We start from the raw sequence: 24,623 nt of genomic DNA, 5'->3' as shown, positions 1-24,623 counted from the left end.
ATTTTGTTTCGCGCTTTGTTATTAAACATGGCGGAAGTTGCGACATATTTTAGTGATCGTAAATTTTAGTTTTAGCTTTTATTAAAAGTTTCATACCTGGCTGTTTCGATTAATTCAATATTTTTTAATAAATAAGTATGACATCGCATTTGAATGGTTAAAAAACTTGAAATGTAGAACTTTAATATTGTTTTACGAATATTTAGGTAGCTAAAAAGGAAAAGGATTACTGGTCTACAACCATTCTAAATTTAAATAAAAAATTATAAGTACCGAGTCAGAAAAATCTAATTATTTTTCAAAACTTATTTTTGTTTTCTTGCAACAAAGTTTTAAATAAATCCCAAGGTTCACAAAAAAGGCGATACCTGGATAAATAGCAACGATTTGAGACAGCTTCGTTGTTTGATAATTTTACAAAAAGCTCGATGTCTGTTATTTTTGTTTAACCTAAAAATCCTGTGGATCATAAATTAGCTATCACATTGCAGCTTATAAAAAAATAATTCGCAACTTTAAATCAATTTTAGATCTATCGTAAAAAATCATCGAAACAACGAAACGCGAACACGACCGAAGATGACCGAGAACTAAAAAAACAACAAAAATACAATGACTTATTGTAATATGTCATCTTGTATTGTTCCAGCGTATCGCCTATCCTCGCCCGGCTTTTGTTATGATTGGAACTTACAAACAAAAGATTGTTTGAATTACAAAACTGTGTTTTCCGTCGTGCCGTGCTAGCGAAAAAAAGAAAGAAACATCATCATTGACGATTGAAACGGCACACAAAGAGTGAAGCGTTCCGATCTTTACGTATCAACAAAAAAATTTTCTAGTTTCAAGCAATGACGATACAGTTAAGATAGATAATTCTTTTTTCGCTTAATCTTACTTCACTGGAAGTTTAGTCATTGGACGAAGAAGAAATTTTCGCAGAGATGGCTAAGCTGCGAGCTAACATACTGGCTTTGTTGTTCTGTATTGGAATCGCTTTGGTACATACTCAAAAAACAGGTAGGTCTTCTTTTTGTTTTATATAGAGATGTGTACGGTCTATCCTACTTTTTTTTCAAAATACAGCTAAAAGATGTTTCTTTTTTACTATAGTTTAGTCATCCTTTTTCTTCAGTTTTTTTTTAGCTTTTTTAAAAACCTTTACTTTATTAAATTCGTTTGCTTTGAGGAGGGAAAAAAATATTTATATTTGTGTCTATGCTGAAATTTAATACATAAAACGTTCAATTTAATGTTCTTTGGTGCAGTTATAACTGAAATAATATTACCCCCGTCTATAATTCGAATTAAAATTTTACTGTTGTTCAGCTTAATAATATCTGTAGTTAAAAAAAAGCGCGCACTAAATATACTTTAGCTTTAATTTATAATTTTATGGAAAATTTTACTTCACGAAACTTAGAAAACAACATAAGTAAAACAAACAAAAAATTATTCTTTGAAATATCCTTAATCTTAGCTTTTATGTAGGAAAAAGAAATTTTAACTTTTATATCAAAAAACATCTTCTCATACATATAAATATTAGTGGATGTAACAAAAGTTAGTTTAAAAGCAAGCTAGAAAGACAAAAATTTTCGTTAAATTTTGAAGAAAAAGCTTAAATATAATGTTCTTCTTTTTTCAACTTTTTTTTGCAGCCAACTGAAACATTTTAGATAATTTTTCTTTTTTTTGTAAACAAGGTAAATTCAACGCATAATTAGTTGACACAATTGTAGACTTCACAGGATTTTTTATCTTGCAAAATTGACTAAAAATTGAAAGAACTGACAATTCGGCTACATATCACCTTTTTATGCAACATTTTTAGGATAAAAAATGCAAAAAAATAAGAAGGCCCACAGATTTTTTTAAAAGTTCAACCCTAAAAAAACTAACAATGAAATATATTATTACGTAAATTATGTGTTACATCTAAAACATTTCATTTTTTTCAATTTTTGTCATTCATAATTTTTATTTATCTAATGACTTTACAACGTAAAAATAAAACACTCGACAAAAAAGGGTTTCCTCCGCATTGACAAGGGGTTTCCCTTTTACTGTGTTGAGTAAGAATTTATTTCCAATCCGCAAATATTTGGCGCGACATGATCGTGTCAAGACTATTATCACAACATAAATACTTTTGTTTATTATTACCAAACAAAATCTACACTTCTCGGATAGGTATTTGAAAACATTCTTCCTTTTATAAACTAACTGTGGACGACAGTGACATTAGCTCATAAAAACATTCATGACAGCGCACATGAAGTACTGTCTGTTTTCTATTGGATATATGATATACAAACAAATGGTTCCTCTCGGAGAAAGTTATGATGGAATTTTTTTCTTTGTTTATATAAAGAAACAAAGTGAGAAAGAAAAACGAGCAACTAGACACAAGCGTAATTCCTAATTGATACGTAACATCCGACATGCAAAGAAAATGTTGTCTTTTTAGGGTAGGACATTAAATATAAAATGTCGGTTCTTCTTGTGTTAAAAATTCTCATTAAACTGAGAATCTAATTCTAATATTTTTAAAACAAAAGCGCGACAAACAATAATTCAAAAATAAATTAGCCGTCCCTACTTATTTAAGAATACATCAGCCGCCGCTACTTAATTCAGATAAATCAGCCGCCCCTACTTAATTCAAATAAATTAGCCGTCCCTACTTAATTCAAATAAATTAGCCGTCCCTAATTATTTAAGAATACATCAGCCGCCCCTACTTAATTCAAATAAATTAGCCGTCCCTAATTATTTAAGAATACATCAGCCGCCCCTACTTAATTCACATAAATTAGCCGTCCCTACTTAATTCAAATAAATTAGCCGTCCCTAATTATTTAAGAATAAATTAGCCGTCCCTACTTAATTCAGATAAATCAGCCGCCCCTACTTAATTCAAATAAATTAGCCGTCCCTACTTAATGCAAATAAATTAGCCGCCCCTACTTAATGCAAATAAATTAGCCGCCCCTACTTAATTCAAATAAATTAGCTGTCCCTACTTATTCAAGAATAAATTAGCCGTCCCTAATTATTTAAGAATAAATTAGCCGTCCCTACTTATTCAAGGTCAGAGTATATCCTAACCAGTGTTATTCGCCCTACTCCCAGCAGGGTTTGTTGTGATTCATTCCTAACTGTCTGTAATTTACTGTGATTTGTTCCTAAACATCGGGGTTTTATGTTTTTTGTTTCTAAACACCAGGGTTTGATGTTTTTGTTACTAAAAACCTGAGTTTGCAGTTATTTGCTCACACCTGTGGATTTTGCAGTGCATGACTGTTGGAATTCTTGTCAACTTCGTGACTTTTGTTCCCCGTTGCTGTTGCTAGGAATGTTTTTTATAGAGAATCTCTGTTCTATGGCGGAGATAAACAAACATACGTGAATCTTTTATTTATGTGAAAATCAAATTCATAGATGAGGGATATCATATGTTGATATATTTTGTTTGAAAAATTTACAAGAAATATATCTTGCCGGAACACGTTTTGACAAATATAAACAACAGTGAAAAAAATATTTTCAACTTAAGGAGCATTGAAAGAACATTTTCTTCAGGGAGCTGTTTCCTATAAATTCATCAAGATCCGTCACAAGTATTATAGATGAATTTTTTTTAAAAAAATACAGGACATCGTGAAACGGATTATCACTCAATAAAACGGGAAATTATCTGCAAAGCAAACATTCTTTTTTAAGAGCTAATTTTTTTTGTTTATTTAAAAACACAAAAGTAAAAAAGCATTAAATAAATTTTAAACGGAAGTAAAAAAAAATGATAAAAAAAAAGAAGAAATTTTGTTGAAGTTTTTGATTTTGTATATATATATATTATATAAATGCTATATATATTGATGACAAATAGCAGACATATATTTTTTTTCTTAAGGAAATAAACTGATCTTCAAAAGTTTCTAACTTTAAGCCCAAAAGAGTCATGTCCAAAATTAGTCTAGAACTTTCTAAATCTTTTTGATGAAATAAACTTGTGTTTACATTTTTTTCTTCCAATGAGAAAGCATGAAAAATTACCTCAAGTGGATCAATTTCTTATGTAAGATATTGATGACTCAGCTAAGGAGTCAGACAAGTTTGTTTAACTTTCATAGTGTAACTCCACCCTAAGTAACCGCAAGAGCCTTTTTTGGCTTTTCTCAACTACGCAGTGAAAAATCAGAAACGTCTGAACGTATTGAATTACATTGTGATGACTCCATAAATATTTATTTATAAGATAATAAATTTGAGGTAAATATTTGTTATTGTTTTTAATTTCTATTTTCACATATTATTCACAAGAAACACTTTTTAGATGTTTCTAAAGCTGGAAGAAATATTTCTAAAAAATTTTTGGGTCTCACATCGGAATTTCCCTTTTCAATCTTATCTTGGAGACAAGTTTTTTTCAACAGACGTTCAGAATTAAAAGTTACTATCCAAAATTTAAACTTGTGTAAAAGTAAAAGGGAAACCCCTTGTCAATGCGGAGGAAACCCTTTTTTGTCGAGTGTTTTATTTTTACGTTGTAAAGTCATTAGATAAATAAAAATTATGAATGACAAAAATTGAAAAAAATGAAACTCGTGTTTCTAATTATTTTTTTAAATAACTAATATAAACATTGAAAGAAATTTAATGTTTTGCTTTTTCTTATAAATATTTTGAAAGTAAATTTTTTAAATCTTTTATGGTTAATTTTAAATAATTAAAAATTGGACCCATAAAAACGTCGATTTTCGCACCAATTTTTCACATGTTTATTTTTGAAGCATATGCGAAAAAAAGTACTAGCGAATACTCGTTCTTGGTGAAAAAAATTAATATGCGCGACATATCACTTCAGATCTGTTGCACGAAAAGTAGCATAGGCGAAAATGACACATGTAGGTCGGTTTTTAGAATACGTTTTTTTCTATAATATAAAAACCTCGAAAAATTTTGTGGAACACTATGTGCGTCGCTGGATGATTCAGGGAGTTGTCTGGTAGAGCGCAAGCCCCAACTGGGTCTGCGTAGCTTAAAATAAGCATTTAATACGCCAGAAGGCCCAGGGTCTAAACCATCCTTTTCTATTTGGGTAACTATGGAAAATATGCACATCTATCTATGCAGTAAAATCAACAAATTGATTTTAAAGTGAATCAACACTATCATTTCAAAAAAATATGCTTTTAAAAAATTTTGGAAAATAGTTATTAACCTTATTTGTTTCGAATATATTATGACCAGGATAACTGTGCTATCTATTTTGGAAAGTCTATAGGGAGGTCGGATTCTCGACCTTGCATCGACTTGAGTAATAAATAGTTTGTTCCTGCATAAAAAAGTGTAAATCAGATATGCCGTATAATACAACTTTTTATTTTCAGACATAAACCATATCAAAAAATAAAGAAGTCTTAATTTCACTTCAAACTGTCTTTCACTGAAATGCCATATCACATTTTAATGGCAAATCTTTTTTGTAAACACAATTATTCCTATTTGGTGCCTAAACTCGTGCAAATTTTAAGTTGATCATAACAACAATATTATTAGATGAATTCTTTCTGTTATATACTATCAGTATGCTGTCCACAACCTTCCTGGTGTGAAATCTCTTCATCCTAATTTTGTTTTCATTGATGTTTAGAAACTTGCAGACAACCCATAGATTTGGTGTTTGCCTTAGATGCCTCTGGTAGCGTTGAAGTCAAAGGCTACAACGAAATAAAAAAATTTACTAAAGAATTAATAAATGGATTTCACGTTGGCGTTGACAAAACCCATGTTGGTGTTTTAACATTCAGTGAAATCGGAGAAGTTCAAATTGGACTCACCGACACATTCGATAAAAATGAACTTTTGGAGAAAGTAGATAATCTCGATTACCCAGGTTATCGCACTGCAACAGATGATGCTTTGCGTGTTGCAAATAATGAAATGTTTTCAATATCTGGAGGAGTAAGACAAGGTGTTCCACAAGTCCTCATTTTGTTGACTGATGGGAAGTGCACGTTATGCCAAGACTCTGTTGAAACTGCAGTTAAGCCGTTGAAAGAAAGAGGAGTGAACATCTATACCATTGGTGTGACAGATAACATCAACAGAACTGAATTGCAGATAATTGCTTCTGAGCCATCAGATGATCACATGTTTGAAGTCAACTCCTTCTCAGAATTGAAAAGTTTGATTGTAAACTTGCAAAATAAAAGCTGTGAAGGTTTGTTATTTCTCTTCTGGATAAATTTGATTTTTTGAGTGACGCTTTGTGCATACTTAGAGACCCTATTCCCTCATTTCTCTGAAAGGCTATTGTAGCTCTCCTTTATAAAATAAATAAGGTGGTAAGTCTACCACATCCATAGATTTTAGAGAAGAAAGAATACTAACATATTATGATTTAGGTACTTGTCAAAAATACTAGGCAGGATAACCCAAACAGTTTGATGCCAAACATTGCTGATACCACATTTTTGTCAACGTCATCATATTTTCGGTTTTTTTTTGTCATATTTGCTTCTACTATCTACTATATCTGAATAAATCGAACCTTGCGCTCCCCTCCCCCTCTCAAAAAAGAATAAAATAAATAAATAAATAAATAAAATAAAATTAAAGTAATGACTTTATTGTTTTGTTTTTATATTTAGTAAAAAAAGGAAAATGTGCGAAACCTCTTCCACCTTTCAAATGTAGCAACAATCAACGCGATGTCTGTCTTGGGGATCAAGATTGTCCTGGTGTTAAAAAATGCTGTTCTGATGGATGTGTCAAGAATTGTACTTCGCCATTATTAAGTACGTATACAATTATTTTCTCTTCCAATACCACTATCATGTTTTTTGTGTGCTGTTTTGGCTTGATACTATATTGACACAATTGTATAGGATCTTAGGTTATTTGATTAGACCCTAACCTCCCACAATATTCTAATTGTTGCTGATGTAAGCGTGGGGAGCTTTATGGGCACTGACGTTGACTATCCCGTAGAGTGGACCTGCTAGAAAGAACCATTGTCTCAATATCTTAAGAAAGAATTGAGATTTTTATTCTTATTCATAAATTTCAAGAGTTTTGAGTCTTTAACTACATTCTTATAAAAAGTGCATTTATTGAAAAAGTTTTTGTTTCTTTCTAGATTGTTTAACATCAATTGATGTTGCGTTTGCATTGGACTCCTCACAAAGTGTTGGAGACAAAGCCTACAAGGAGATGAAAAAGTTCGCTATAGACATTGTTGATTCATTTGCAGTTTCTCAACAAGAAGCTCGATTCTCCTCCTTAATTTACAGCGAAACTGCCGAAGTTGGATTTAATTTCGTGCGTTATGACACCGCTGGTGAAATTAAACAGGCAATCAAAGATTTAAGGCACTTTAAATCCACAACACGTGTGGACAGAGCTTTACAACTTGCGAAATCAGATTTGTTTAGCATACAAGGAAAAATCCGAACAAGAAGGCCAATGGTGTTAATTGTCTTCTTCGATGGTTCTGTGTCAAATCACATGAAGGATCTGGTGGAGGTAGCTGAACCATTAAAGTCATATGGAGTAAAGGTTGTTGCTATTGGAGTTGGAGCTGAAGTCAATAAGTATCAAATGAACAAAATAGCATCATCAGAAAGTGCAATTTTCGATGGCGAAACCTTCAATGACATTATCCCTGAACTTTATTCAATTGCAAAAGAAACATGTAACGGTAAGTTGAACAAAAAAACAAGTAGTTTCAGATCTAAACATTATAATAATATTTAATGATTTTGTTTAGAAAAACCTGGTAAATGTATTGCAGAAAGAGAGCCAGTTGTTGCTGAAACTTGTGTGGGAGTTCAGCATGAATGTGCTAATGATTTTGATTGTTTTGGAAATGCTAAATGTTGCAAGAAAGGATGCAAGAGAGTCTGTGTGCAACCAGAGTACGGTAAGAATAATAAGATAGAAAGTAAAAAAAAAAATGTTACAAACATTAACTTTCAGTATTTATATGAGATACCTGTTATCTTTTAGTCTGCAAACGCAAAATCGATATTGCTTTTGCTGTTCATCAGAATATGAAAGAAGAAGATTTCAGTCGTACAAAAGATTTCTTAAGATCATCGATTGATCACTTTGAAGTTAGTGATGAAAAAACACATGTTGCACTGATGACGTTTGGACGAGAAGCAAAGGTTGTGTTTGATTTTAACACAGCGCAAAATTGGAATGAAAACATGAAACAGCGTGTTGAGGGAGTGAAATTCGAGCAAGGAAAGGGAAAAATATCTGATGTGTTGGGATTATCGTGTGATGCTATATTTTGCGCTGTTGGTGGAACTCGAAATGACGTGCCAAAGGTAATTTTTTGATAACCGACCCTTAAATCCTATAATCAGCTTGTCGAACTCTTTTATATAAAGTACGATATAAAAAACTTTACACATATTTTTGTTGCCACAGATGTTGGTTTTGATAACTGGACCATCCTCTCCTTCTCCTTCTGACGAAATGTCTAAAAGAATTGCTACCTTACGTGCACGTGGTGTTGATGTTATTGTCATTGGCATTGGTGATGTTGATGGTGATGTTTTGCAAGCACTAACTAGTGATGATAAAGGCATTGAAGATCGTGTTTGGTTAACTAAAAATGCAGCAGGAATGTTGCAATACGGTCAAGATCTTGCTGATTTTGCATGCGGTGAAGGTACACTATCCTCCTTACATTTTAATAACAAAGAAGTTGTTGTGATTGACAGTGTGTAACTGAATCGCACTGTTTTTATTAAAAAGAAGAATTTAATCAAATTATCATATCTTTACAGCTGGAACATCATTACCACCAACTGGTCAAATCGGTGGTCCAGACGCAGTAAGTTTACGCAAAATATTTTTTTTCTTTTTTTTTTTTCGATTTTTTTTTATATATTCTTATCTATAGGGAGGGTGCAAACCAAAAACATGCCACAAAGGTCCAAAGGGTGCAAGAGTAAGTTACCAAATTTCTATAAGGGCTGGTAACTAAACAAAATTTAAGCTGTACAATGATTTTACATTTTTTGCTTTACCATAGGGACGTCCAGGAGTCGTTGGCCCAGCCGGAGAACCCGGAGTCCGGGTAAGAGCAGTATTTAAATATGGTAATCAAAAAGCGTTTGTTACACCGAGGGATGACATTTAACAATTTTTTTAGGGATTGGTTGGTCCAAAAGGTCTTCAAGGTGAGAAAGGTATCAAAGGTCCTAATGGAATGATGGGAGGCAAGGGAGTTCGAGGGGAACCTGTAAGTCAATACCTATTTTTTTCAATATCATCACTAGTTATTTAATGTGACTCAAATTGTTCATGTTCACATTTTATTGTAGGGTTTGATTGGTCTTCCCGGTTTCCCTGGTTACGATGGAATACCTGTAAGTACCTCCTGATTATGACTTTTAGCATCATCTTCTTGTTGTCTGTTACCTTCGAAAGATTAAGTTCATATATATTTAGGGTGTTCCTGGCGTTGCTGGGCGGAGAGGAAGTGATGGTGACTGTGGGTTACCAGGACAATCTGTAAGCATATTTAGTTTTTTTGTTTTGCCTTAAAAATAGTACGAATTCTTAATGATAAATAATTCTTTATCAGTAATGTCTTTCTCACTCATGATTTTAACCAAACACCTTTCTTATATTAAACGTATTTTTACTTTAGGGGAGCGCTGGTGAAGCCGGTTTAGCTGGTTTTAATGGACCACCTGGACATAAAGGTTACAGAGGAGCTAAAGGTCCAAAGGTAGTACACAAATTGACACTGGCTAATGACTATAGTTCTATTTTATAATTATATGAAGTTTTTTAATCTATAATTTCTGCATCGTAGGGGAAAGCCGTGCCATTTAACCCAGACCTAGAAGTTTTTCCTGGTGAAAAGGTGAGCTTATATCCCATTATTCTGCATCAAGAATTTACTTCATCTAATAGTTAAATTTGTAAAGAAAAATAAAGTAGACTCAATGGGTTAACTGTTACAACAATCTTTATTCTTGTATTTTAGGGAGATTCAGGAGTAGCAGGAAAAAACGGAATTAAGGTGAGGGCGTAACATGAACAAATTGATCATAGGGAAATTATGCAAGATTTTTTTCATCATAGTTATAATAGTTCGTTGTAAATACGATATTTTTTGTTAGGGTGAGAAAGGAGCTGATGGAAACCGTGGCGAAGAAGTAAGTATCCAAAAATGAAAGAATACAGAAGTTTTTTTGATACTTAATAATAACTTAGGATGAACAGTGTTATGTATATGTATGTACGTATGTATTAAAATATTTTGTACAACATAATCAAATATATTCACGGATGGGCGTTTGTGTGCAAACGTTTTGTATTTCTATGTCACTATTTTAAAATTAAAAAAGACAACTGATTTTGTATCTATGGTTTTTATTATTTGTTTATTTACAGGGAAGCAAAGGAGTCGATGGCGATGATGGATTTTTTGGAGAACGTGGGGAAAAAGGAGAACCAGTAATTTACTTTCTTTTTTGATATGCGTTCTTCATCTCTCCTTTTCAATGGTTTTCATTAACATCAAGACTGTTGAGCAACAGCTGTACAACAGTTACTACTTTATTGGAAACTTATGTCACATAACAAAACGACACAATCTGTCATTCCACAACAAAATGTTGTAGAGATATAATTTTTTAATTACAACAGTTGTGCAAAAAATGTTTCATAACAAAAGCGGACTTTATTGAAAACCAAGCTTGTATACTTTTTTATTATCCTTTAGGTTATAATCAAATACATCAAGGGAGATAGAGGAGAAAGAGTAGGTGTTTTTCACTTATTTATTTTATATATATAAAAAACTAAGAACTTAACATCAATAAATCAAATTAAAGTTTTACATCTTTTTTCTTAATTGAGAACTTTTTTTATAATTTTTTTATTTTCATTTTTTGCATTAGGGACCATCAGGAGATCCTGGACCCAATTATAGTACAGGTGGTCTAAAAGGAGAAGGGCCACGAGGTCCTCCTGGTAGTAACGGCGAAAAAGGCGATGTTGGAGAAGATGGTCTTCCAGGTGTCGACTCCACTGAGAAGGGAGCTAAGGTATCTACAAATTTGGTACCTCGCTGCATTTGATTGTATTTGTTTTTACACTGTATTGGATTGAAAGTTATCATGCAGTAATACAGAAACGATGTTTTGTTAATAATTAGTAAATCTAGGTTGAATGTAACGAATCAGTCAATGTTTCTTTTAACCTGGCAAAAAGTGTCATTTGATAAAGAGGACGGTTAAATTAAGTATAATTTACAATTTGAATGCCTTCTGCCGAAAGATTCAATTTTCATTTTTTAGCAGCTCTAAGGTTGTGAATCATTACAAATTTGGGAGGCTTTATTTTGACAGCAACCCTATAAGGTCGATTACATTTTAACGAGAAGTATTTTCAATAGCACCCACATTTTAAGGAATTTAAGGTATCTCCAGAGTTGTAAAAGCATTCACATAGAATTAAACTTCAAGGAGACAAAATCGACGGAAGTTTTGCTCGTATAAGTATAAATACTTGTTGTAAAAGCTTAACGAATAAGGGTTTAATAATTGCAACTTATATCCAAATTGTGTTTTCATTTTAGGGAAGGCCTGGTGCTCGTGGTGGTGTAGGCCCAAAAGGTTTAACTGGTCCGCCCGGAGAGACAGTGCGTGTTAAGTACATCTGAATGAACAACTAGAAAGCAACTTGTTTCAAAGTTTTATTAAAATTTTTCAAAATTTTTGTTTAGGGCGACAAAGGGCCGGTTGGAGTAAGAGGTCTTAAAGGACTTAAAGGTGAAATTGGAGACAAAGGAAATCCTGGGCAAAAAGGAGATGCAGGAGACAAAGTAAGACATTCTTCATCTGTATGCTATTAAACAATCAGTTTTGTGAAAGAATTATTCATACTGTGATTGTCTTATTTAGGGAGAAGTTGGGCCACCAGGTTTTAATGGTGTTGATGGAAATCCGGGAGAAGATGGAGCAGTAAGTTCTTTTCTAATCTTCTAATCAAACAAAGGTAACCGCAGAATTACTTTAAATTGCTAAACTTTACTTTTTTTAGTCGATTCCTGGCAAAAAAGGTGTTCCAGGTGGTATTGGAGAAAAAGGCTTGCCTGGCAGGGAAGGTCCAATTGGTGATGTTGGTCCCGAAGGTCCAGAGGGAAAACAAGGGGGTTATATTATCGGTCCTGCTGGTGATCCAGGTGCAGTTGGCCCTCGTGGTCGACGAGGAGAAAATGGAATGTCAGGTAATAATTATTTTAAGTAAAGAAATGTGTTTTTGTTGTTTAACATTTGTATATGGTACGGTTGTGTTTACAATGTGTTAGTAGTTATTAAATAACATTCGTAAAGCAAAGAGGTATAATAGAAAAATGTTGTTTAGACTGTGATTTACTCGGAAAGAAAATTATTTAGCATGTATTTATCTTTTAAATGAAAATGCTTTTCTGAAGTGGCGCTCACGTTATGTTGATTCACTTCAACATCATTATCGTTTTTTTTTTAGGAGTTCCTGGTATGGAAGGCCTTGCTGGTCAGAAGGGTAGAAAAGGTGAAGATGGATCAAGAGGTCTTTCTGGTAAAAACGGAAAAATTATTCCTGGTAAACCCGGTATGGATGGTCCACCAGGTCCCAAAGGACCAGTTGGTCCAGTCGGCAATACAGGAGGACCAGGTCCACCAGGTAGGGAAAAAGTCCTAATTCTTTCCTCATTTTTCTTTTTGTGTATGTATTAATATGTCTTAATTAAGCGTTTTTATATGCGTAGGAGAGGATGTGATTGTCAAGTGTATCGAAAGTGCTTGTCCGAAAGGTGCCAAGGGTGTAAAGGGTCCTCCAGGAAACACTGGTCCTCCTGGGGATGTAGGAAAAGACGGATTGGATGGTCCCAAAGGTTACTTAGGTGGTCCATGTCCTGCTTGTCCAGAAGGAGATCAAGGTCGATCAGGAGAGATTGGTAAGCCGGGTATGCCTGGTAAACGAGGAGAACAAGGTGTTCGAGGTGACGTGGGTGAACCAGGTCCACAAGGGAAAAGAGGGCCAAGAGGTGGAACTGGTGAAGTTGGGCCAACTGTAAGTGGAAAATAACATAGTTTTTACGAACTGCTGAATTTTAAATTTAAGTCGTGGTAACATAAAGCCTATATTTAAACAAAAAATATCGTTTCTTTATTCTATCACTCCCATTAAACCTTACTCGTTTGAACTAAATGTTAACAGACATAAAAAGGTGAAGGGCGCAGTTTGCAATGTCAGTACCATCGCTACTTTTTCCACTAGTTGCCAGCCCGTGGGAAATCTACGGGAATTCACCCATCAACTACCCGCATTCAATGTTTTTGGCTCACATACTTTTTGCGAGCAATATTTGATAGATTTAAGCTATACATTTTAGGGACCTAAAGGAAATGATGGTCCAAGAGGTTCGATAGGCGAAATTGGTGATGACGCACCTAATATTGGAGAGGCGCAAAAAGGAGCAAAGGGTAGTCCTGGTGACCCTGGCAAAAATGGTGAACGTGGTAGAAAGGGAAGCAGCGGTGAAAAGGGAATGAAAGGAAGTGACGGAGCAGCCGGAAAGCGTGGAAAGGAAGGTGCTAAGGTATATGAGATTCCACAATCATTATCATCGAACAACTATTATTATTTTTATTATTATTAGAAGATTTTTTTTATCAAAGTGTATTCAAGCATGTTGTGATTATCTACATTGTTAATTGTACTGTTGTACTGAAACTTCTGTTTTTCTCAAAGTTCATTATTGTTTTAAGGGTGAAGTTGGAGGTACTGGCACTCCAGGCAAAAACGGTATCCCAGGGAGAATTGGCGCAGTTGGAGAACCAGGGGAAAGTATAAGAGGGCCTAGAGGTGAGATAGGAGATTTAGGACGTCAAGGGGATCAAGGTCCTCCTGGTGAAGTTGGTGATCCTGGTCCTGTGGGTGAAAATGGCAGTCCTCCTACAGAAGGTTTGCAGCTTTAATTTTTTATTATTTTATTGTGTTAATTGTTGAGAAGACAAAGACATAATAAGATGTTCGTTTAATTTATCTGAAGCTATAAACATTTCACAAAAATAAAGCTAATAAACAATTAACATTTTCAGAGGAGATGAAAGAGATGAAAAACAAGATGGCGGGTGATCGAGGTGATAAAGGTGATAAAGGTGAAAGTGGTGACGCAGGTTCTGTAGGACCTGAAGGATCCGAGGGACCACGTGGTCCAAGAGGAGAGCGTGGACCAAGAGGACCCAAAGGCTTCGGTGGAGTACAGGGTGACATAGGAGAACCAGGTTAGTTTTTTATTGGTTTTTATGATCTACTGCAGCGTATGTAATCTGAATTTCAACAATTATAATTATATAATTATTCGGACCTCTTGCAATTACCAGTACAGATACATTGAAATGTTTAGTCGTACAGCAAGGTTTATGTTTCATCAAAAGGTAAAACAAAGTTTGCCCTAACAACACGTATTCTCTTAGGACGGGCTGGTCCAGATGGTGATCCAGGATTAAATGGTTTCCCTGGTTTAAACGGACAAACAGGTGCTCCTGGTGAAAATGGTGATCCTGGATCTCCAGGTGTAACTGAAAAAGGTGACAAAGGAAACAAAGGGCCTCGTGGTCCGGATGGAAAACGTGGAGAAGACGGTAAAGGCTATTTTTAAGTTACACTTTTTTAAAAAAAATGCTGAACATATACATTGATTACATGATATTTCTATCTACAATATCGAAGCGATATTAACCAAAAAATAAATCAGACAAAACCGTTTTTTTAGCTCCACCACCAAGTGGTTGTTTCCGATTCGGAGATCCAACAGATATCGGGTTTGTACTTGATTCATCAAGAAGTGTAACGCCAAGTGATTTTGATAAACAGAAGCAGTTCATTAAAAATATTTTGGGGCAATTTCCTGTTGGACCAGAAAAAACACAGGCTGGAATTATTAAATATAGTCAGAAAGCTGAAATTGAGCTTAACTTTAATGAGTTTGAAACCGAGAAAGACCTATCCAATGCTGTAGATGGTATAAAACACGATCAAGCTGATTTCTCCCGATTAGATTTGGCGTTGGAAATGGCCAGTAACAATTTGTTCACACAAGAACATGGTGCTAGAAAAGACACAGCTAAGGCCTTGGTTATACTTGGTGATGGACACATTGTAGCTGAAACCCTTGCTGGCAAACTGATTAATACATCTGTTAGTTATGCGAAAACGTTAAGGGATTCCGGCGTTAACGTGTTTGCTATAGGTGTAGGTGTGGAGAAAAACAAAGAATTTTTAAAAGAACTTGTCTCAGACCCAAGTTACTATTTGGAGATCGAAAGTTATAATGAGCTGGTTAATGCCATTGATAACCTGCAAAATTCGTTTGAAGCTGGTTGCATTACTGTCGGCGAGCCTGGAAAAGATGGTTATGATGGTGCAAAGGGTGATCCTGGAGACAACGGTGCTAAAGGAAGTCGAGGATTTAGTCCACAAGGAGAGGATGGACCTAAGGGAGTGAAGGGATTTAAAGGAGAAGAAGGAATAGGTTCCCGTGGCATACCTGGTGACGATGGACTCATGGGAGTACCAGGACCTATAGGTAATGCTACAATAGTGGTTGTATCTCTATCTTCATTTACAAAATTAACTTGAGTAAAAATTGTTTTAGTGTCGTAAATGGCACACATCTTTTGAAATTCGTAAATAATTGTAACTTTGCTGTTAAGGTGCTGATGGGAAGAATGGTGCAGATGTCCTAGGAGAGAAAGGAGAAAAGGGAATCAAAGGAGAAAAGGGAGATTCACTACCTGGACCTCAAGGTCAGAAAGGACAACCAGGAAACCGTGGACAGCCAGGGCCTGACGCTTCAAGAATAAGTATGTGCTTAACTAAACACGGAGATTAGCAAGTTCTTCTACCATTTTAAAATGGCGCACTGCTTAGCCAATAAAAAGGATATAATCATACAAAACCGTGTAAAATGAAACCTAGCATAAGTTTTGAATATTTTTCTATCTATTTCTTGTTTCTATTTATTTAGTTTGTGATGACGCTTTGACTACTGACATCGTGTTCTTAATTGATACATCTAGTAGCGTAGGATCAGAAAATTTCTCCAAAATGAAAGTCTTCATTGATAACATTGTTCAAAAGTTTGACGTAAACAATCAATTAACTCGGGTGAGTGTGGTCACATACGACACGGATGCCAGGCTTAACATTAAGCTTTCAGATCATAACCAACTGACTGCACTTACTGATGCAATCCGCACCTTGTCATACGCTTCTGGCGACGCTACTCGTATTGACAAAGCGTTAATATTGGCCCATAAAGAAGCACTTACTGAAACAAATGGAGCTCGAGCTGGCGTAAGAAAGGTAAAAAGAGACAAATTATTGGAGCATAAAAAAACAAAAAGTTAGATACTTGATTAACAAAGTTAGATTTAAACTTCGCTATAGTTTTAAAAGGGGACGGTAGCCAGTTTTGATTTAACTCGAATGATTTTGTTTTATTTAGGCTTTGGTGTTAATGACCGACGGTATACAGTCATACGCAAAGGATCAAGTTTCTCTACAAGAAGCTGTAAAACCACTAGTTGAAGCGTCAGTTCTGCGGTACGCTATCGGCATTGGACGAGAAATAGCTCGAACAGAGTTATCCGTTGTAGCTGGTGATAATGTTGTGGTGGCAGACAATTTTGACGAACTGATACGCAAGATTGATCTTCAAATTGGTTTGATTGGCCGTGGAGGATGCAAAGGTAATAATATATTTTGCGCATTCAAACAAAAGCAAAATGAGCTGAGAAAAATGTATGCTGCTTTCTTTCATCTTCTTACCTATATGAGTACTGAGAACTCCAAACTTTTTATAAAGCTTTGATTACTGTAGCTTATTTAGACAAAAAAAGATACTTCCAAAGCGCTTGAGATTGTGTTCTTAGATATAAAGTCGAATTTACAGCACATTGTAACTGATCGTTACTTGTATGTCAAAATACGCAAAAAAAGACTCTCACAAACTTCATAATTAATATTTGATAAATTACCCCTTCATTGTTTTAGTTTCTTATAAAAAGTGCATTCCATAATGTTTTATTTTATCCCTTAAACTTATATATTCTCTTTTCATTGTTTGAATTGATTATCTTTTACTGAATCTGTTTTCTTTATTTTTAAGGTGACCAAGGTTTGCCAGGCCGTCCTGGAAGAGCAGGAGAGGATGGCTTTCCAGGACAGACAGGTCCAGTTGGTCCTCAGGGACCCCGTGGTGATTCAGGAAAACAAGGGTCTAAAGGAGTAAAAGGACAGCGTGGAGAAATGTCTGGTTCCGGAGGAAAAGGTGTGCCTGGTGACGATGGTGATCCGGGACCTCGTGGATTACCCGGTACGTATAAAAGGAGAAACTTTATAAGTGGATAAAAAGTTCAATCGCTTACGTTATTTACAATCTCTCCACATTCATCATCACAAACATTTGTTTGCATGTATGCCTTTAAAAATTCCATCTAGGAGCATGCCGCAATAAGACAATTCTACAGTTTCGATTGGTTTGTTGACATGATAAATTTTAGCTTTGAATTTGTATTTTGGGCTAACTTTATTCTATTACATTTCTTAAAGCTAATGTCTATGATAGAAGCACATTTATATGTACATCCTCCCCCATTGTTTCAGGTTGCACAGATGATGGTAATGGTCTGGCTGTAGCCACAGATCTTGGTTTTATGTTGGATGCATCAGCCTCACTTACTGCCAATGGCTACAAAGAGGAGAAAGAGTTTATCAAATCTGTCATCGATAAAGTTGGTGGAATTTCCGCAAAAGGTATACATGTTGGTGTCGTGGTGTACAGCGATGAAGCTACATTGCGTATCAGATTTGACGCCCACGATAATACAGAGGACTTAAAACGCGCAATTGATGACCTTGCATATGATCGGAAGCAAACTAGAATTGACCTTGGCTTGGAAAAAGCAAAGGAAATGTTCTCCGTAACAGGTGGTGGTCGTGGAAACTCTAAAAAGGTACAAGTCTTTTCCGCGTATAATAACCTTTTTCTGTATAAACAAAAAATTTTCGTTTCTGGTATGCAATAAGAAAAAATAATGAAAAAAAGTAACGGGAGAATACCATATATTTTCTTCTCGTAAGTGATAAACACATCAGTATTATTTACACCAACACTTTTTTGTTTTATTTAAGGTGTTGATTTTGTTAACCGACGGTCAACAGACATATGTTAAAAATACGAGGGCACCACATCTTGTCGCGAAAGAGCTTGCAACAGAAGGAATTGACATCTTTTCCGTTGGAATTGGTCAAGAAATCAATCGAGTTGAACTGGAATCGTTTATTTCAAAGCCAGAACATATCTTTTTAGCTTCTGATCTGTCATCCTTAGTAGCAGATTTAAGTGGAGATATATCCAGAGCTTTAAAATGCGAAGGTGCGGCTAATATAATAATTTCATATGTTATTATGAGAAGAAAATAGACATTATAAATTATTTTAACATTATAATACCATTATATTAACTGTTTTTCTATGCAGGAGGTCCACGAGGTGCAGAAGGTAGACCAGGTGTAGATGGTGATCCAGGTTCTGTTGGTAAAGTTGGTTCTGATGGACCAAAAGGTACAAAGGGGTTACCAGGAGAAATCGGTTACGGCCCTCGTGGCGATATCGGTGAAATAGGAGGAGTTGGTCGTCAAGGAGAATTGGGAGCAAAGGGATACAGAGGTAATGATTTATGATTATTCATCTCTGAATACAATTTCTCTGGAATTCAGTTAGCAAAACAAGTGCAAGTGTTAAAATATCTACTCCAATACTGGTTATTAAATTCCAGACAGTATGTTGTCATTGGTATTGTTTTCAAATTATGCTTATTCATCTTTTCAATTTTTTAGGCCCTGCTGGTAAAATTGGAAATCAGGGAGTTCGAGGGCCAGTAGGATACGATGGACCAGCCGGACCTAAAGGTGAAAGAGGTGATATTGGTTTTATGGGTGTTGAAGGCCCTACTGGTAAGTTATTTTAATTTTTTTTTCGTATCAATACCAAAAAGGTATTGTTTTGGAAAAAATATGCACGTTTGTATTGGTAATATTATAGGTCCTCCTGGTGCGAAAGGACAAATGGGTAACACGGAAGGGGATGGCAGACCTGGGAAACGGGGACCAAAAGGAGAAGTTGGACTAAAAGGAAATGTTGGTGATCCAGCAAGTTTACCTCCAGGCAGCGAGAAAAAAGATTACATAGGAGACAAAGGTTAGACCTCTTGGCGCAAGAGAACTTATTATCTGAAGCACAGTATAACATCTTTTAAATATCTTTCCTTCTATTCAGGTCCTCAAGGAAGCACTGGAAAACCAGGACCAGTGGGGGAACCAGGAACACTCTTGGTGGCTCCAGGAGAACTTGGTGTCAAAGGAGAACCAGGACCACGCGGAGAACCCGGTGATTTTGGAAGTCATGGTCCACCAGGACCACAGGGGCCAAGAGGAAACAAAGGTAGGCTTAGCCGTAAAAGTTGAAGTTGCATGTGCATTTGTTTTAAGAGCGTGAAATTAACTGAGATATTTTCATGTTTTTTAGGAGTAAAAGGTAGAAAGGGAATAACAGGTGATATTGGTGAAGACGGGTCTGATGGCGCTAAGGGAGAGAAGGGAGAGGTCGGCGATACTGGTAAAGATGGAACAGGGAAGAAAGGAGATAAAGGTGAAAAAGGACAGCGTGGACGAGATGGTGGCCCTGGTCCAGTAGGTCCTTTGGGTAGCAGCGGTTATATTGGAATGCCTGGTAAAAAAGGAGAGCAAGGCGAGGCAGGAGATCCAGGTAGAATTTCTGCAATTAAAAATGATATGTAGCCATATTTCTTTATTTTACCCAAGCTAATTTTAATATAAAATATTGCATGTCGTTAATTTCAGGTCCACAGCAAACTGGAGGTGATCCATCAAGAGCTCCCAAAGGGTATCCGGGAGAAAAAGGTATTGACGGGGATTACGGAGATCAAGGAGAAGTAGGGGAACCCGGGGTTGTAATTGGACCAAGAGGTGAACGAGGTGAAAAGGGTCCGCTTGGATTACAAGGTGATCAAGGAAAGAAAGGAAAGCCTGGAATACCTGGGCCCGATGGAGGAGTTGGTATGGCAGGTATGCATATTGTAGATTTAAGCGTAAGAATAAAGTGTAAATTCATTTATACGAATAATAATAACAGTAGACCCAATCTCTTAATGCTCTAACCTGAAAGTAAATATTTACACGGCGTTCTCTTTTATAGGGATTCGCAATGTAAGTAAAAGAGTAGACAGGAAATACCTATAATTTTCGAGCCAAAGTTAAAGCAGCTGTTAAGCAGCTAAAAATGTAAAGATTTAAACAACAGAGGGTCAAGCTTGAATAATCTAACAAGCAACCTACACACTTTTAAAAAAGTAAAAAGTCTTTTTTGCTACTATCTAAGTAATTAAATCGCAAAATAGCAAGTGAAACAAATGTAAAAAAAAGCAACCCTTTCACGACAGGAAAGCTGTCAATTTAGGAAAAAGAGAACCCACAAGTTTGGCTGTGCAGGGCGGCCCTGAAACCACTTGGTCTTATAGGAAATTCAGTCTACTTTCAGAAAAACCAATCTTGAGTGATCAAAAGTCAGGAGATTTTGAGATATAGCTTTTAATGGTAACCAAGATGACACACCCCTACGTAGTATTAGTACTTCGAATATTACGCTTAGCAATATTTTAGCAACATTAAGGGTGAAATTATACATTTAGCTGTTACTAACTTCCAATACGTCTGACCCAGAAGTAAAAGATGAGAAGGAATATTGTTTTATTAGCTGAAAATTATTTTTTAGCAATCCTGTTATTTCAATTTCTGCTTCATAATTTTTCACTTTGTATAACCATCACGAATTTTTTAGGTCCTCGTGGAAGATTTGGAAGAGATGGAGATCCAGGACCACAAGGTCCACCTGGTCCAGCTGGTCCAGAAGGAATACAAATAAGAGGTTCCGAGAAAGGTGATGTCGGTGAAGTTGGAGATTTGGGTAAAACTGGCATACCAGGATTAAGAGGCAGACCAGGAACTAAAGGCACGTTTGATTTTATATTTTAACGAAAAACAAAAAATAGAATCTAAAAAAATAACGATGAAATTAAATCAGATAAAATTCTTTTGCATGACATGTACTCTTGATGAATATCAATCTATTGTGTTATTTCCATTGCTCTAAAGCTCGAAGCAACTGCATAAAGATTTTCCATCTTTTTACTTCATGTTAACTATATCGCCTAAATGGAATCCTTACTCATTTAGGTACAATTGGTGAACCTGGACGAAGAGGTGTTCAAGGTGACAGAGGAAAGCAAGGTTTCCCTGGATTAGTTGGTGATCAAGGGAAAGCAGGTACTCAAGGTCCAGAGGGTTTACAGGGAAACAAAGGACCTCAAGGAGATCCTGGAAATCCAGGCACACCAGGTCCTTTCGGAGTTGCGGAGGGCAACGTTATCGTGACTCACTCTCAAAAAGATGTCATACCAACGTGTCCACGAGGCTACAACAAATTATGGGACGGGTACTCTCTTGTTTCTACTGTTGGTAATTTGCACTCGAATGGCCAAGATCTTGGAAATACTGGATCGTGTGTAAAATCAATGAGGTAAGTCAGAAACTAAAGTACACAGCCAACAAAAAATATTTTTATTTCTTTTTTTCTTTTTAACTGCTGTAACAATTTTTTTGTTAGATAAAACCACGCACAAACACTTGTGTATTGCTTTTCATGTTTTCAGTGAAATACGTTAGAAAAACCTCAATCATGCTGCATCTGATTAACTTTATTTTTGTTTTTAGCACATTGCCGTTTATTTTCTGTGATTTGGTAAAATGCCAATATGCATCGAGAAACGACTTCATATACTGGCTGGCAACTGTAACAAAACCTGCAGGAATGAAGTTAATTTCTGGAAAAGCTATTGAGCCGTATATAAGTCGTTGCAGCGTTTGTGAAGCTCCATCGACAGTGATAGCTGTCCACAGTCAAGATACAACAAAGCCAAATTGCCCTTTCGGCTGGGATGCATTATGGGATGGATACAGTTTTCTTATGGTGGGTATAAACGATGCACTATTTTTGCTGTTAGATATATTCCCTCTACCGGATTGCTCTATATTATTGATTTGATTTTTTTCTCCAGATTGCTGGTGCTGGCAATACAGGGTCTGGTCAGTCGTTGTCGTCGTCCGGCTCCTGTCTAAAAGAATTTATTCCCAAACCGTTCGTAGAGTGTAATGGAGCCGGAGGTTCTTGTTTCTTTCACAATGACAAATTCAGCTTCTGGTTGACCACTGTTAAAAAAGACGAACAGTTCAAAACGCAACCTGAACAACTTCTATATAAAAGTAAAAACCATACGCTGGAATCACGCGTATCTAGGTGCAAAGTATGCGTGCGAGCAAGACGAACAGATAACGGTGGGAATTCAAATGAAAACACATTGTTGAGGCGCGTAGCACGTAATATAAGATCATGGTTTGTCAACTAAATTGTATCCAGGAATTATAAAAACATTTGTAAGAAGCTATTTAAAAACACATGAGTGAGTATATCAACAAAATAAGACATTTTTGCCGGTCATCAAGATGTTCAAAAAAGACGAAAAGCTTATACGCTGTAAAGCTTATGAGATAGGTTTGTTTTCAATTCAAAGCTGTTACCGAACATTATTACTTGCATGTAAATGATACTTTTTCTTCATATATTTTTCTGAAAACTTGAAAGTATAATTCACTCCAAATCACACCATTCAAACTATCGAACTTGCAAAATAATTTAAACTTTTTATGCAAACAGGTTGTCTATGACTATGTTTCAAGTTTGTTTTAATATTTTTATACTGGTTGAAAATGCACTATATTTTTTGACAAAAATATTTTTTGTATTAAACTGTTTTATTAGAAATGCAAACTTATTATATATTGTTTATCAAATTTATTGTGTCTCCTATAGTTTTGAACGTCAAAGATCTTGTTCTTGTGGCAACAAATTCGCAATTTTTGCTGTTTTCGTGTCAACGATTTCGCTGTATAAACTTTTGATAGACCATGTTTTTCTACAAATCTTACGGAAAATAATGTGTTCCTGATAAAATAGAATTGTAGGACAAAATACTTAAATTTCGATGAATTAGATTTTTCTAAACATATTCAAATTCAATTAAACCAGAAAATCGGCTGTCTACTCACTATTGATTTATCAATACCATGACGATAGTTAAGGGGAAGCGTGAAGGAGGGTGGGGGAAGGGAGTAGTACTTGAAACTTTTAATGTTTTAGGGTTCGAGCAATTAATGGTAGGGTTGCATATTCGACAGAAAAAAATTATTAAGAAAAAAATTAGTAGCCAAAAACTTTCGTGTGTCGAAAGTTATCTGTAAATTCCCCTGAAAAAAAACTTAAAGATTTTTTTAATTTTGGTTGTTCATGACATAAACCTTTGCAGGGAGACTCAAAGAATTTTTTCCTCGTTTAAAAAAGTTTTTAAGACCATAATATTTAAAGAACTAGTGACGCCAAATCATACATTGTCAATTTATCAGCATTAGATAGGCTTTGAATATCAAATATTTTGCCCGATATCAGATAAAAAAACTACGAAAGCGAAGGGCGCATGGAATCTTCTTATTTATGAAATAATTCTTTCATCAATTCCAGATTGAGCCTTTTTAACGACTTCAGTTGTTAGGAGACGGAGATTTTTCTGATAAAAGGTATTACTTTACCAACGATAAAGTTCTTCATAAAACGCTGAAAAAAAAAATAATTCAGTTTTAGCTAAGTAGTAGTTGTCGCACAATACAGAGTACAATATCACATAGTCTTCTGATATTCTCGTCTGGTTTTGTTGGAAATGTAAATCAAAGGCGGGAATAATTTAAAGTTTTTTGATGAAATAGACAACAATTAAAAGACCAAAGAAAAAAACAATTAAAGTTTATTCACCGTGACTAATAAATTAAGTTAGTGTAGACTGTTTCTTTTGAAAATTTAGTTTTATAAAATACAGAACCTTTTTATAAAGGCGTTTAATAGCCGTAAAAAATTGTAGACAATAAAATAACGATTTTATGTCACAGACAGACAGACGAAATTTAAAAATTTGTGTATATATATGAGAACTCTGTTTTCAAAAGTTTTCTGATAAAATTTGAAATTATCTTCGAAATCCATATATTTTTCGTGAAATATTTGTTGGTTTTACTCTAACCATCCACCTGGAAGTTGTGCACGGTCATATCTACATGTAAAATATGAGATATTGTGTTTATGTCTCTTCTCTTAGCCAATTATTTGGAGATATTGCTCGTGCTTATGGCGGACCGAAATATTCATTTCGTAAAAGCACTTTAACCTTGCTATTTGCCCTATTACAAACATCGTGTGTATACGGTTGGAAAATATTTTCTTCATCAAAAATAACACCCAACAGTCTTAACAGTCAGGGAAAGAAATAAAAACATTGATCTAAAAATATAATTTTACTCTCCATCATTTAAAAAAACATCACTTAAAATTAACCTGGATTTACAGCC

At 35.1% G+C, this 24,623-nt stretch overlaps 1 protein-coding gene across 1 annotated transcript; it reads left to right on the top strand.

Moving 5' to 3' along the window:
- The first annotated feature begins 743 nt into the window (after positions 1-743).
- LOC130636791 (uncharacterized) lies at positions 744-23,007 on the top strand. The gene is made up of 47 exons (XM_057446635.1): positions 744-1,020; positions 5,660-6,229; positions 6,660-6,806; positions 7,148-7,708; positions 7,778-7,930; positions 8,017-8,342; positions 8,446-8,689; positions 8,808-8,854; positions 8,924-8,971; positions 9,056-9,100; positions 9,176-9,265; positions 9,348-9,392; positions 9,475-9,537; positions 9,677-9,757; positions 9,845-9,895; positions 10,019-10,054; positions 10,155-10,190; positions 10,429-10,491; positions 10,760-10,798; positions 10,938-11,084; positions 11,618-11,680; positions 11,765-11,863; positions 11,943-12,002; positions 12,082-12,268; positions 12,529-12,705; positions 12,791-13,095; positions 13,418-13,624; positions 13,794-13,989; positions 14,127-14,312; positions 14,505-14,672; positions 14,804-15,616; positions 15,744-15,893; positions 16,058-16,395; positions 16,538-16,781; positions 17,201-17,407; positions 17,698-18,047; positions 18,226-18,469; positions 18,574-18,762; positions 18,933-19,049; positions 19,138-19,293; positions 19,372-19,536; positions 19,621-19,860; positions 19,956-20,180; positions 20,953-21,123; positions 21,348-21,690; positions 21,885-22,140; positions 22,229-23,007. The coding sequence occupies exons 1-47, from the start codon at positions 945-947 to the stop codon at positions 22,574-22,576; spliced, it is 9,072 nt and encodes a 3,023-aa protein (XP_057302618.1). The 5' UTR covers positions 744-944; the 3' UTR covers positions 22,577-23,007.
- Positions 23,008-24,623: the final 1,616 nt, after the last annotated feature.

The sequence above is a fragment of the Hydractinia symbiolongicarpus genome, chromosome 3 (genome assembly GCF_029227915.1).
Source record: "Hydractinia symbiolongicarpus strain clone_291-10 chromosome 3, HSymV2.1, whole genome shotgun sequence".
NCBI classification, from domain to species: Eukaryota; Metazoa; Cnidaria; class Hydrozoa; order Anthoathecata; family Hydractiniidae; genus Hydractinia; species Hydractinia symbiolongicarpus.
This window is presented reverse-complemented; position numbering and strand designations above follow the sequence as displayed.

What these genes read in the sequence shown, in the direction of transcription:
- LOC130636791 (XM_057446635.1), top strand. Translation starts at nt 945, where the DNA reads ATGGCTAAGCTGCGAGCTAACATACTGGCTTTGTTGTTCTGTATTGGA. An exon ending in AAGGAGATGCAGGAGACAAA is followed by an intron (nt 11,864 to 11,942) that starts GTAAGACATTCT and finishes TGTCTTATTTAG; the next exon opens with GGAGAAGTTGGGCCACCAGG. An exon ending in TGGCCGTGGAGGATGCAAAG is followed by an intron (nt 16,782 to 17,200) that starts GTAATAATATAT and finishes TTTATTTTTAAG; the next exon opens with GTGACCAAGGTTTGCCAGGC.